Source organism: Calonectris borealis, chromosome 4 (assembly GCF_964195595.1).
Source record: "Calonectris borealis chromosome 4, bCalBor7.hap1.2, whole genome shotgun sequence".
NCBI lineage: Eukaryota > Metazoa > Chordata > Aves > Procellariiformes > Procellariidae > Calonectris > Calonectris borealis.
In genome coordinates, this window is record NC_134315.1 from 64,789,583 (window position 1) to 64,803,385 (window position 13,803).

The 13,803-nt window shown below is 39.6% G+C and overlaps 1 protein-coding gene across 1 annotated transcript in view; it reads left to right on the top strand.

The window, feature by feature from the left end:
- Positions 1-13,182, top strand: part of RASGEF1B (RasGEF domain family member 1B) — a 33,656-nt gene extending 20,474 nt beyond the window's left edge. Inside the window, exons 5-14 of the mRNA XM_075150614.1 lie at positions 1,066-1,278; positions 1,377-1,451; positions 2,766-2,861; positions 3,469-3,571; positions 4,299-4,378; positions 5,667-5,762; positions 7,723-7,818; positions 9,050-9,173; positions 9,825-9,897; positions 11,123-13,182. Of these exons, the coding sequence (XP_075006715.1) occupies positions 1,066-1,278; positions 1,377-1,451; positions 2,766-2,861; positions 3,469-3,571; positions 4,299-4,378; positions 5,667-5,762; positions 7,723-7,818; positions 9,050-9,173; positions 9,825-9,897; positions 11,123-11,147 (981 nt within the window). The 3' untranslated portion in view covers positions 11,148-13,182. The remainder of the gene's footprint in view (positions 1-1,065; positions 1,279-1,376; positions 1,452-2,765; positions 2,862-3,468; positions 3,572-4,298; positions 4,379-5,666; positions 5,763-7,722; positions 7,819-9,049; positions 9,174-9,824; positions 9,898-11,122) is intronic.
- Positions 13,183-13,803: the final 621 nt, after the last annotated feature.

The following is a 13,803-nucleotide window of genomic DNA, read 5'->3' on the forward strand; positions in this document are numbered from 1 at the left end:
CTTCCACTTTTTTCCTCTCTGTGCCCTGAGAGGTCATCATGCTCATGAGATATTTCTAGATTGTTCTGGTATTGCCAGAAACTTCAGCGTAGACAACCCGTCCCTGTTGCCATTTCACTCTTGCATCCACCAACTCAACTTCCCCCAGGCTAAACAGCTTGGTCTTTCTTTTTGTGCCAGTGGGTATTTTTCAAGTGGGTGCAAGTCCTCAATCTTACTACTTTTCCTTGAACTGAACTTCAGTTTCCTATCTTCGTTTTAAGAAGGTTGTTGGTAAATTTGGAAATCCATATAAATGGCAACTTTGGAGGGAATGACGAATTCGTTAGAATACAGGAAACTTTCCTGCCTATCAGTATAGTATCACACTATACTATGCTGCCAATAGGTTTTGGATGCTTCTTTTTTCAGCCACTTAAGTTTGGCTTTAAATGGCTTTAGGATGGTATGTGAAATTTAGAAGAGTAATCACTTTGGGTAAGTTATACAGATCTATCTACTTAAGGTTTGGGTCCTGCTCCTACTTAAATCTGTCACTCCTGTTAACTTAAACTGCCACATGGAAAGGCCTGCAAGGTGAAAGAAAAGAGAGGTGGTTTTATTATCTTCTCTTTTTTCTCAGATTTACTGCAAGTTTTAACTCTGACTTCAGTGAAACTGGTCTTGATTTACTCCAGAGAGAAGCAGGCCCTTTTTTCATCATTGAATGACCATATATTGTTTTTTCTGTGGTCTTAAGCAGGAGAAGATGGAGTATTTTCATTTCTTGCATTTTGTCCGATGATTGGTGGTACTTTTCATGCAGTAGATTGTGCATGTCTTCTCTGCTGTTCCTTGAGCTAACCAGGTCACTGTTGAATCTGTGAGACAATCAGTGTTTAAATCCTTGGCTGGATTCCTTTTGGTCTGATGAAATGCCAATAGTAGAAACTCACATAGTAGAGTGTATCTTAAGTTGACAACAAATACAGGTATCAGCATCAATCTGGTTTGGTGTCATGCAGACTTTTAATACTATCTTCTCACATTTTGAAAACATCTCCCAATTGTTTCATGTCATGACAGATGTATTGGAAGAACGTACAGCAGCTCCTCCAGAACCTGATTCGGAAGCTCGCTGCTGTTAGCCAGTATGAGGAAGTACTTGCAAAAATTAATGCCACGTCCACAGATCACCTCACAGTTCTAAAGACCAAGCCCCAGTCCATCCAGAGGGACATAATCACAGTCTGCAATGATCCCTACGCATTAGCTCAGCAGCTGACACACATAGAGCTTGTGAGTTGTTACACTTCAGGCATGATTTCATCCTTCCCCTCTTTTTGAAATGCAGGTTAACATAGGATATGACTTGGCTGCTTCTGTGCTTTATTTAGGAGAGACTCAATTATATTGGACCAGAAGAATTTGTCCAGGCATTTGTGCAAAAGGATCCTCTGGATAATGACAAGGTAATTGGAGCAGATCTGGAGAAGCTCTGAAATGCAGCATTTAACATCCTGGAGCTCAGGTGCCCCATAAGCTGGAAGTGAGGTCCAGCAAGAAATGAGGACCAGCAGAAATTAGCTTTGTAGTGAAAATGCTTTAGTATTCCTCTTAAAAAATGTGTTGATGCTTTTTCTTTCTGGAGGACAACTCCTGGAGCTTCAGAACTCCGCCGACAAATTGACTTAAATTAACACATTTGCTGTTTTTTCTGATTTAAGCTAAGGGAGAACTTAATCCTGTGCATGTTTTCTCCAGGCCACCTATGTGGTCTACTGCTGGAAAAAGCTGAGTTTAACCTTGGCTTTTGCGTTACTCATTTTCAACATCTGTTCTTCCTTTTAGTAAACTGAACTCTTTGCAGCAAACTGGCAAGTGGGGCAATTTGCAGGTAGATCACAAAAAGGGGGCAGTGAGCTCTTGATCCATGTGACGTGAACAGCAAAGGCGCAGTGTTTTTAGCTAACCGTGCTAGAGTTGTCATCTCCTTGAGTGCTGCTTTCAAGATGGCTTATGCTCTGTAAATAAACTGCGCCAAAGTCAGGCAGTTACAACTTGAATTACTGTCCTCCCTAAAACTGACAAACACAATAGAATTACTCAAGTTTACAATTTGATATTCCGTCAGACAGTCTCTGAAAATGATTTTGTAGGTAAAGATCACTAAAACTGCTGTCTACCCCTTTTTAGGCAATTCTGAGATGTTGTGTGGGAATCGTTCCAAGACATTACAGAACAAATAGTACTGGTTAGGAAAGGGAGAAGCCAATCAAAGTGGTAAAGCTGATCTCCCTAAGTTAGGATGCAGTATGTTAATTTGGCATCAACAACTGAACATAATGTGCCAGTGGAGTGGGCTGGCCTCTGTTTTCCTTCACAGTTGCAGAGGGCATAATGTTGTCTCTACTGTATCAATGGGACAGGAGTGAGGACTGAAACAGTGCACATATTCAAGGAAGCTTTAAGCAGATACTTAGCTTTGATTGTTTGCATAAATCTATCCTAAGTCCTTAAAGCATCCTGTTAGGACTTGCAGCAGGTGATGGATTTCGCATGCCTGCTTGAGTGCTTTACTGAGCCAACAGCTCAGGAAGAAATTATACATGCTCAAATACTATCACCGCTGCTTTCCCTCTAAGCTTTTGGGATCACTTTGGGTAATTGAACTATTCCTGGTTACTTGACAGTGTTTGGGGATGGCAAGGCAGAAAGCCAAAAGGTCTCTCTCAGGGAAAAGATGAAGATTACACTAAAAGTTGCTATGTTTCTTCTGTCTGCAGAACTGCTACAGAGATCGAAAGAAGACCCAGAATCTGGAAGCCTATGTGGAATGGTTTAATAGGCTCAGTTACTTGGTTGCAACAGAAATCTGTATGGTGAGCAAAGACTTTTTCTGCTAAAAGGTTTTGTTTAGTCTAGTTGTCTAAAACTGTGAAGCCTTTTCAGCGTTGGTGCCCCTTCAGTGTGCCCTTTCACTTTTTATTCTCTTAGCTCTGTACTTGTTCATATGTGGATGAAGTCAGCGCAGGGCTGAAGAGGAAATAAGTTCCATGTTTTCAGCATCATACTTGTGCCTCAGCCTTGTTCATGTGACACAGTGGTGATGTTATGCTGGCTTAGCCTTTCTGGGCACAGGAGTGCATCTGGCCTGCCCTTCTCTCCTGTGAATGCCCCTTGTGAATGGAGGCATCTTTTCTGTCCTCTGTGCTGACCCCCTTCTCTGCTCTACTGTTCTTCGTACCCTTCTTCTTGGCAGAGCCTCTTTACCTGTTGTCCTTGCTCTCTACCTGCCTGGTATCTGGGTTATCTTTGCTGTCCTGAGGGCTTTTGAATACAATAGTGTGGCTTCCTCTACATGTAAAGCATAGTGTGAAGTTGTGGTACATGTGGAAAAGACTTTAACAGGGGTGTTGTTTCTTTTGGGGATGGGTCAGAGTGCTCTGTTTCCTGCTGAGCGTAACACTCCGATGGCATCTCTTGCAGCCTGTGAAGAAGAAGCACAGAGCAAGAGTGATAGAATATTTCATTGATGTGGCACGGGAATGTTTTAACATTGGCAACTTTAACTCCTTAATGGCTATTATTTGTAAGTATGTGTCCTGAGACATGTTTTGTCCCTGTTTGAATCCGGATAAAGGAAGCGTGGTGGTTTATACAAAAGTCTGCTGCTTAGCATGCTCAGCAGTGTGAAGTTGGGAGGGGAAGTGGTGGAGAATTGCTCAACATTATTGTAGTGTTACGTGTGTAAGAAATTATTTACTGCCATAGTGTAAATTACAGAAAAACAAAGTTTTCAAACTGTTCGGAGATCTAAATCCCCACTTTTTGAAACCAACTTTAGTGCTACATTGGAATAGAAACTCTTCCTGTAATGTGGAGGGTTGATACCGCACCACAAATATCCTAGTGATTTAACAATTCCACACCTTTTTTATATCCGATAGGAAAATATTGGGAATATTTTTTTAATTTGAAATGCTAAAACTTCATAGATATGTGAAATATGTAAGAGATGGTGTTGAGAAACTCATTTGCGCTTTTCTACTGTATATTCATCTTTTATCAAAACCACATTAAATAATGTCATAGCATTTTTTTAGAGCTTTCATTCTGTAAGAGATGTTGATTTTGTTTCCAAAGTTGTTTTTAACGTTGGAATTTCAAGAAAACGATGAGTCTGATTTCTGAGTAGCTCTGTTGAAAATATTTGTTATTGTTAATAGTTCCTTTGCTTTAGAAATACTTACTCGCCTTAGCTACTTGCAAGAATGTTTTTTTTAAATACTCCAACAATTTCTCTCTCTTATATCAAGCTGGCATGAACATGAGTCCTGTGTCTCGGTTAAAGAAAACTTGGGCAAAAGTGAAGACAGCCAAATTTGATATTCTTGAGGTAAGTTTGGCCCATATTTGGACTGGAGCTGTTAATAGCATTTTACTTTTAAGTGCTCTAAAATGCGAGTTTGGCTTCATTATGACATGTTTAATTTAGTATGTTTGTGCTCTTAATGGAAATTCTAGAAGATGTAATAAGAATTGTTCAGCTGACTTAGGCTTTTTTGATTTGGAAGAAGAAAATTGAAGTAATTTTTTTTTTAATTCCCAAACCCACCTCCTAAGAATTATTAAAAAAAAAAAATGTAGGTAACGTCTTGAAAGGGAGATGTATTTGAGGGGGATGGTATGGATTAACCTAATGCAGTTCTGCCTTTGAAAATCAAATTGAGCAGTAAGGCAGCTTGCCTTGCCCTTTCAGAGAAATTTGTCTTGAACTAATTGATTGCCAGTTACCTTAAGGTAGTAGAGAACTTTGTCAAAGATCATGTAGGTGCAGCAGTGTATGAGTTTGTGGTTTACCCAACAGATTATTTACCAACAAGTTAATTATCCTGCTGTAAATGGTAATCGGTTAATTCAGGTTATTTATGAGTAAGATAAAGAAAATGTGATGTTTTGTACTTGACGCAAGCATGAAATGTTTATTAATATCATCAGGAGATTTGACTTGTGTTATGACAACAGATTAAAACTGGATGGCTGTAGCCACCTCACACTTCCTTCCCCCACCCTTGGGTGGGAAATAGCCTTCCTTGTGTCAAGGGTGGCTGCATAGCTTAGGAAGTTGCTGTTAAAGTTACAGCCCTATTTCATTCGACCTTATTATGCGGACTGGACTTTGCTGGTTAAGGATGTGCTTTGTGAGCCATGCAGTCATCCTAGTCATTGAGGTGCAGCAGTCAGTCTTGGAGCAATGAGGTGGGAGCACTAACAGCTTTAGGTGTCTGACCTTACTTTGCCATTGCAACTGAATCAGCTCTGAGAATCCAGCATACTAGTATTAGTGCCAAGACCCATTGTTGTCTTAGTTTCATGATTTTGGCTTTTGAATTAAAGGTGAGCTATCTTCTTTGTGGAGAGGTAAAGAAGGTCCATGAAGCCTGCCTTTGCTTTCCTGCCCCTGACTTGTATTGGATCCCTTGTTGTCCTGAGTGAACATTTTTTAAAACAAGGTTCTCTTCTGATCGAATGAACAGATAAAGAAATACTGCAGTCCTCTAAAAGGTCGTATTCGTGCTGCTGTTCAGCAGACCTCTTGCTTTTTAAAATAGTTGCTCAAGTGAAAAAGAATCGTGTGTGGTGATGACGCTGGCTCATTATTTATATTTTTTCATGCCTTGTAGCATCAGATGGACCCTTCTAGCAATTTTTATAATTACCGAACTGCTCTGCGTGGAGCCGCTCAAAGGTCCTTGACAGCTCATAGCAACAGAGAGAAGGTATGTTTTACAGTGCCTTGACTTGGCAGTGGGCAAAAATGAAATGTGCTTGTTAAGTTGCATGATAAGCTTTTGTCTTGGGATTCTGATTCTCAGCAACTCTACCCCTGGTGAGCTTTTAAAAAGAACAAAAAGCCTCAAAACTGAATCCATCTTTACTGGGAATGTCTAAACATTACCTATAAGCCACCAGGAAAGTAAACGGAATATTTGAAGAAACCAGGTGGCTCAATGAAAATTACCATCTTAGGGCTGCCAATTCAGTTTGGTGCTGACTGAAAGCTGCAAACATTAAGTGATTGATTTGGTTATTTAAATAAAATAAGTACATTGCCTCTCTTTTTGACAAGAGAACGTTATCTTGCAAAAAAGTGCTACAGATGGAAAGGCTAAGGACTGAAATGAGGTTGCCAGTAATTTGTTCTTATAGCTGCTACTTATGGTCAATTTTAGGGTGGAAAAGCTTTAAAATTTACTCAGAAAAGGTATTCTAAAACTCAAATCTAGACAGAGCTTCTGTCTAGATTCTGTGGAGTCCCCTTCCTGTGAAGTCTTTAGATGAGCTTTAAATATACTCTAGAGTTTTTTAGTGGAAATGGTGAGATGAATCAGGTCTTTGTGTAATGCAGAGGGTTAAAATCCACCTTCCAGATTCAAGAGTGGCTGTGAAATGTGCATTAATAAAAGTGGCATCTTTCTTTACTCTTTAAAATAAACTAGTTTTTGAGAAATAAACTGGATTTGGTCCCACATTAATGCAGAATCTCAGTTGTAGTTCTTGTGGAAAGGAGACAAATAGCTTCCTAACTGCTTCCCACTTAGCAGCGTTGCTCATCAACTGCTTATAATATTAACGACTTGGTGTGTTTAATAAACCTGATCTTGGTGCTCATGGAATAAACTACCAGGCAGGATGAAGCAAATCCATGTGCAGCCTGTTGGTCTATATTGTTGTTAATACACGTATAAATAAAAACAGGGATTTTTTTCTGAGTTGTAAGGATCTGCTCACATATCATTCGAAGTATCAGCAGTTTAAATATAAGATGCTTACTTCTTTTCAGAGAGAAGTGAGTTTTAAGACTTCAAAGAAAGAACTTATAGATATTGAAATGGTGCAGCAAAGTCTTCCATGGAAATAGTGATAAGCGATATTTGTTTTATCCCCAGTTGCAACAAGGATGTGCAGCTGTGAAAATTTTTGTAGGATGCAAATTAAAATACAATCATTTTAAGAATGTAAGAATGTTCCAAAATTCTCCACAGAGAAATACTTTGATTTGTTCAGTTGGCAGGAAATGCTTCGTTTTGAGCCAAGTTTCAATTTCTTGCATGAACTCAGGGAATTGTAGTTCAAAAGCTGTTTGTGCTGCTAGCCCCAAATTTTCCATGCTGTGCTTTAACGTGCATCTCCTCTCATTTAGCAAAAAAGTCCCTGTCAAGAGGGAGAGCTGCACTAAGAGATACCCTGCAGGAATTACATGTAAGAAGTAGACACCTCTGAGCTCTTATGTTCTGGAATCTGCAAGGAAGAATGAGAAGTGAAAACAAGAGGGACATGACAGAAATGAAATGAGTTAGGCATATTGTTTTTCTAAACATGCCTCATAGCCACAGTTGATAAGCAGTGGAGTGCCAACAGGTACTTTAATTGTGACCTTGAGGGAGCTACATGCCAAGAAGAGTTCGATGTAGTGGAAGCAGTTTGGCACAAAGCTGGAAATAAAACTATAGGGATTAGCTTACCATCCAAGGGAGGACTTTCTTTATAGAGAAACATCATGTATTTGAAAATGTAGTGAATGCAAAATTTTTGTGTAGTGAGGGAGATATCATACAGATTTTAGTCCTTTGGTATTTTGCTTTCCTTTTGTACCACCTGACTTCCTTTTATTTTTATCTGTAAAGCGTTATGTTTTGATTCAGGACCAGACTGAGAATAATGTTGTTCTTTCCTTAGATCGTAATACCTTTCTTCAGCCTCTTGATCAAAGACATTTACTTCCTTAATGAGGGTTGTGCCAATCGTCTTCCAAATGGTCACGTCAATTTTGAAGTAAGTAGAGCACTGAGTGGGATATGGATACAGGGTCAGCCCCTTTAATAGAAAACTGAAGCAGATCATTGTTCAGGAGAGCAAAATTAGACTGGAATTTGAGTGTATCTGTTACTTCTCACAGGGGCTGGGAGGTAGTCAGGAAAAAGCAGTTTTATTAAAGATGGAATGTTTATAGAAATCCTTTTGATATTCACAATTTTTAGTGGGGGGAAAAAGGTCAGAGCTTTTTCCCAGTGCTCAAATTCACCTAAACATTTCAACTCACAGGTTTATTACACTTAACCACAAAATCATTCAAATTAGTATTTTTACAGCTTCTTTTTGAATTCTACATGCAAAAGGTGAGTTCATCCTTTGTCAAGATATATATGCAGTATTTTTGTACATATAAGAAGTCACAGATTGTCTCTGAAGAAACATGTGATAGAGCAGCAGTGAAGGAGTTTTGAGTCCCTTGTCTTTCAGTAGTTCTTCTGCCTCCGATTTCATGCTTGTCATCTGACAGTGTGGATTACCCAATGATTTGTTTTCTGATGCTTTCAGCTTTCAAGATGCCTGGGTCACTTGCACAAAATTACAGTATATTTCACTTGTAGTCATTGGCCTGAATTAGCCTGGTTCTAAAGCTAGACTATGTGATGATCTGGAATGTCCTTTTACTCAAGGAATCCACGTGCACTTGAGGCATGTTAAACTTTAATTGAAAGAGTTTATCAATGAATGGCATCAACACACTACATGGGGAATGTTTATTTCTGGCATGAATTTCCAGGAAGAAAATTGAGCATTTCAGATTAACTAACTAAAATGGAACATCTGGATTTTGAAATGTCAATATTAAGCATCTAGAGACTTTTGATATGAAAATTACTAAATATTTCACTGCGAAACAAACAAGCATGAGCATAATCAAAGTGAAAAGTCGGGCATAAGGAGTGTTATCAGCTCATTGAAAAGAAACCGAGTGCAGATCATGATCTACTATTTATATTCATAAATAACAACAATTTTACCAGAGTGGAGGAGTGGGAAAGTCATTCCAGTTTGAAACAAAAATGCAAAAGTTAGAAGCTCAGTTGTTGAGTCAGATCACGTTCAATTCTAGCTTATAAGCTGGGGAGAATCCAAGCCTTGGACTTGAAATCAAGATCTCTCTCTTTTTAAAAAATGCTCAGGGTAAATTGTACTGTTCAATATATAGCACCTCTTCTGTTTTCTCTTCTGACAGAAATTTTGGGAATTGGCAAAACAAGTCAGTGAATTTATGACATGGAAGCAAGTGGAGTGTCCTTTTGAAAGGGATCGGAAGATTCTGCAGTACTTGCTCACTGTCCCAGTCTTCAGTGATGATGGTAAGGAGCTCTGGACTTCCTGCAGGTCTGGTGTCACTGACTACTGTTTAGTCTCTCTCCATGTTAAGTTGTTGCTTCCTCACAGTAAAGGAAGACTATGTCCTGAAACATCTCTGTCTGGCAAGTAAAAAATGTTTCTCCCTTACAAATGAGAGAGAAAATAAGATTTTTCTTTTTATGTGCAAGTGTGTGGGAATTGACATTATCCTTTTCTCTGAAATGGAATGAAAAAAATTGATTGGATATGTGGTCCCCAAAATATCATCTGAAGTGTATTTATATGGACTTTCATGACACTTTACACTAAAGGGTGCTGCTTGAGAAAGAAAATGGGGACTTTGCTGGTTGCTTACAAAGCACCATGGCCCTGGGCTCAGTTTTTTCTTTTGAGTGTTTTCTTACACTCTGGTGCTTTTGAGTTTTTGCTAGTTGTTTTTTTTCCCCCTCAGGGTAGTTTTTGTTCTCATGTACTGTATGTGTTGGTATTGTCTGGATGTAATTATAAGCAATGCTATACTTCCTAATGGGATTCTGGAGCCCTAATCTGAGGGATGGATAATACAAGCCTCATTTAACTTCAGTCCCTTTCCAGGGGGAGCAAATTTTAAAATGCCAGTAGGCCTAACATATTGTATTTGCTTCTGATTGCAGCACTTTACTTGGCTTCCTATGAGAGCGAAAGTCCTGAGAATCACATTGAAAAAGACAGATGGAAGACACTAAGGTTTGTGTCAGAGGTTACCCGCATAAATAAATAAAGAGAATGGGATACAGAGCAGGCATCAAACAGTTAAAACCAAATGGCATGCTACATGTTTCAACAGATGGGGCACAACATCAGTGTAAATCCCCCCTCCAATCTGGGACTCTTGGAAAAAAGAGAACAGTCAGTCTTTATCTTAAACCCTCTCAAGCCTTCTCTCCCTTAGGGGATGAGAATTAGAATAAGTAATTTTGTATCTTAATTTCTTGTATTATTCAGTGTAGGAAAAAATACTTTCTAAACTTCAAAGAAATCTCTACTTCCTCACAAGTAGAGATATACTATACAGAGCTACTGTACAGAGCACTCTGGTTTCCAAGCAGATGTTTCTGCAGCTATTGCATTCCTTTATGCACCTAGCCTTTCAGATAGGGATGAGGTTTGCCCAAAGATCACTCTGAGGCAAATGCATTAATGAAATCAGGTAACAATTTAGAGTCCAGGCTGGGAAAAACAAATTTAAGCAAAATCCGATTTTTGGCTTTTCTTCTACTGCTGGTTGAACATAGCCTCATCAACTCTTTCATTTTACTAATTGTGGAAGGATACATGAACCATTATGGCAGTGTTTTAGCTCGTGCTTTGCCAATCAACTTTTTTTTTTTAAAAAAAGTTGAATTCATGGCAGCAGAGAAAACTAATCAGGTGCATAGATGGAGACACAGAATTAAACAGGTGTATGAATAGTCTGTGTTTTCACCCCTAAGCCATATCTCCACTTTAGTCTTAAAACTACCGATATCCCAAGGAACTGACCATTAGTCAGGTGTTCTTGCCATTGTTGCAGGCAGCTGGTACATTAACACCTAGAGGTACATATGGATATAACATCTCAACTCTTCTGATCCACTCTGCAGCACCGCAGAAAGACAGCCGTACACCACAACCCTAAGGATCGTCCTCAGGCCATGTTGGTTTTTCCTGGCATATCACAAGGGGATGTAACAATTCCGTCTGATTAATCCCAGTCATTTTGGGGAGAGGATAGAAAGGGGGTTACTCACATCAGTGCACAGACATTCCACATTATGCAGGGTGGCAAGATGGACAGACAAAGACTCTGAGCTTGAAAATCTGTGATAACACGAACCTGTTTCACAGGATCCTTATCCGAGGCACTCTGAAGCTGTCTGTGAAGATTTACATCATTCTAATGATTGTCTTTACATTTCCCTCTTCCTTTCAGGTCAGCGCTTCTGGGCAGAGTCTAGTGCACAAGATGGCTGCTGTTTCTGCCGTTGCTACGTTATGTGGGTTACCAAGGGGCATGGCTTGGTTTATTTTTCTGTACACCGAGTGGCATTCAAAATGCTGAAAAGTGTGCAGTCAGTTGCGATATTGTGTCAGCAAAGATGAAACAAGTTAACTCAAGAACAAACAGGCAGCTTCTCACATCTGACAGATGAGATAAAATCACAGCCCACTCAGCTGTGATTCAGGCTTAAGTATTGATTGAGGACAGCACTGACAGAATCCTTTGAAGAGCTCACATGCTGCCTATGGATCATTTCACACCTGGATATTTTTCCCCTTCCTTTTGCTGCAGCTTGCTGCTACAAGGACTCTGCAAATTGATAGTAGATTACGGAGGGTAAGAAATCACCATTCCTTTCAGTGAAACCCGAGTCTGCATTGAAGAACTTCCATTCCTAATAAGCTGAATATAGCCAGGAACTTTGCCTGATTGGGATTGCTAAGAAGGGAAAGGACTGGACACAACAAATTGGCTGCTGGGGGGGGTTTCTCCCCACCGCTGTAATGGTGGCTGTGATTTTTTTTTCCCATTATGTTTTTGAGTTGGCTGCTGGTAGGCAAACTCATTATTATTCTAAGTTATTTAAAAAATATAAAGTAATAAAAATCAAGGCTGTGGTAGAAAACACATCTGCTACAAAAATATAGTAGCTATGTATCTTGGACTATTTTACAACTTTTAGGGAGGTTTTTTCTTTCTTTCGGTTGTTTACAACTAACCACTACATGCTACAGACATTCTTATTTTTACTATACGGTTTTGTTACTCTAATTTTCCATACTTGACCTTCTTCTGATATTAGGTTGAACAAGCTGACTTTTCTAGAATAGTCTTTGAGAAACTGGTGTGCAAACTACACTGAAATATGAAAGTATGTTTTTATTAAGTCATTTTTATAATTGCTTTTTTTTGAAAGGGTAACAATGGAGAACATAACCCACTTCAACTGAAATAGCAAGATGCCAAAAAGAAAAAAGATGAGGTTTCTTCTCCACTACAGCTGTGAACAAAACAGTCTCCCTATGTGTTTGCTTTATGGATTATGTTTATGACTGTGAAGTAGTTCACTGTGTTACACATCTAATAAGTTTGTAGTAGCTCTGAATACTTAGTCACTCTATTTATCTTAGAAAGAACCCGAAGGGAAAAAAAACCCTGTAGCTGTAGATCACCCTGGATGCAAAATCACTAAGCAAAAGCACATGCTTGGCAAAAAAAGGTATTTGCAATTATCCTGCCACTGTTACTTAAAAAAGAAAAGAAATAAGAATAAATACATCCATTTGTTGCACTGCATCTCTTGAGTTTTCAGGTAAGCTGGTTTTTATGTTCTGTCTATGCCTTTTCAGGCAAGTATTTAATTTTAAAATTCTGTAAGAACATGCTGAAGTAGCCTTCATCAATGGGGATGCTGTCCTTAACTACAGCCTGTTCGCTGGTACAAGGTGCTGGAAGTCACTGAGTGACATATTCCATGAGCACCAGCACCAGGGCCTCGAGCCCTGACGGTGGAGGAGGATTCCTCTCCTCCTCTCCCATTCACTGAGTTAGAGTGAAGGAGAAAGAAGAGGCTAACGCTTTGAAAAGAGGAGACTGCTTCTGCAGTTCACAGACTTACCTCCCAGCTTTCATCAGGTGAGGTCTTTCTTATCTTCCCCTCTACACCCTTCCCCCATTGTTAAGGCTTATAGGCAGGACTTAGTTTATGCAAAAAGCTGGGGAAAGTTGTGTATTCCTTTTCCACATCTTCTGGAAGCAGGATGATATGATTATAAGGTACATAAATGAGCTTCCATGATGCAATAGTTGCTATCCTCATTAACCTGCTTTTTTACATTTTTAGTTCTAGGGAAAGCCAGAGGGTTGAACAAAGGGATAGCTTACCTGTAAAAAATAACTTCTCTCCTTCCTCCTCCACTGTAACACAATTTGACTACTAGCCTGGTTTAGAAATTCCTTTGTTATTTATGCAGTTGGCATGAAGCCTTTGTAAATAAAAGGAGAAATAGCATTATGCAGCTTTCATCCAGAGGGCGGGCTCTGTGTGTTGTCTTGTGGGCCAGCTTCTTGCTGAGAAGAGGCAGCACATACCAGGGTGATTGCTATGGAGGAGGCAGCTGCTGCCTTGGCACAGAAGCTGGGCAGCAGGTGCAGGAACCTATGACTGGTGCTTGAAAGGGGACTGCCCTAGCCCCAGGCAAGCCAGAGGCGGCTGCTGTGGGCATTAGTGAGCTCAATGTTTGGTGTTAGAGTGATATGAGTCTCATCGTGTACTGTACCCTCTGCTCCATCATTTGGTGCAGCCACTGTGCTGAGCTTTAATTTTGAACATCCTGAGCTACTGTCAGACTGTTGAACCATTGGCTTGGAAACAGTTGTTCACACCTGTCTGTGGCAAATGAGAGAGAAAATGACTCTTCAATGGCTAACCAGTTCCTAAAGGAAACATCAAAAACTCTCTGAAATGAGGAGTTACAAGAACTCATTAACTCTACAAGTTGAGTGTTCAGCCAGGACTGAAAATCCCAGCTCAGTGCTGACAGCTGCCCAGTGCTTAATGGGGATAAAAACAACATCGAAGTCTCCTGTATAAATGGCTTAAACATTGCTTA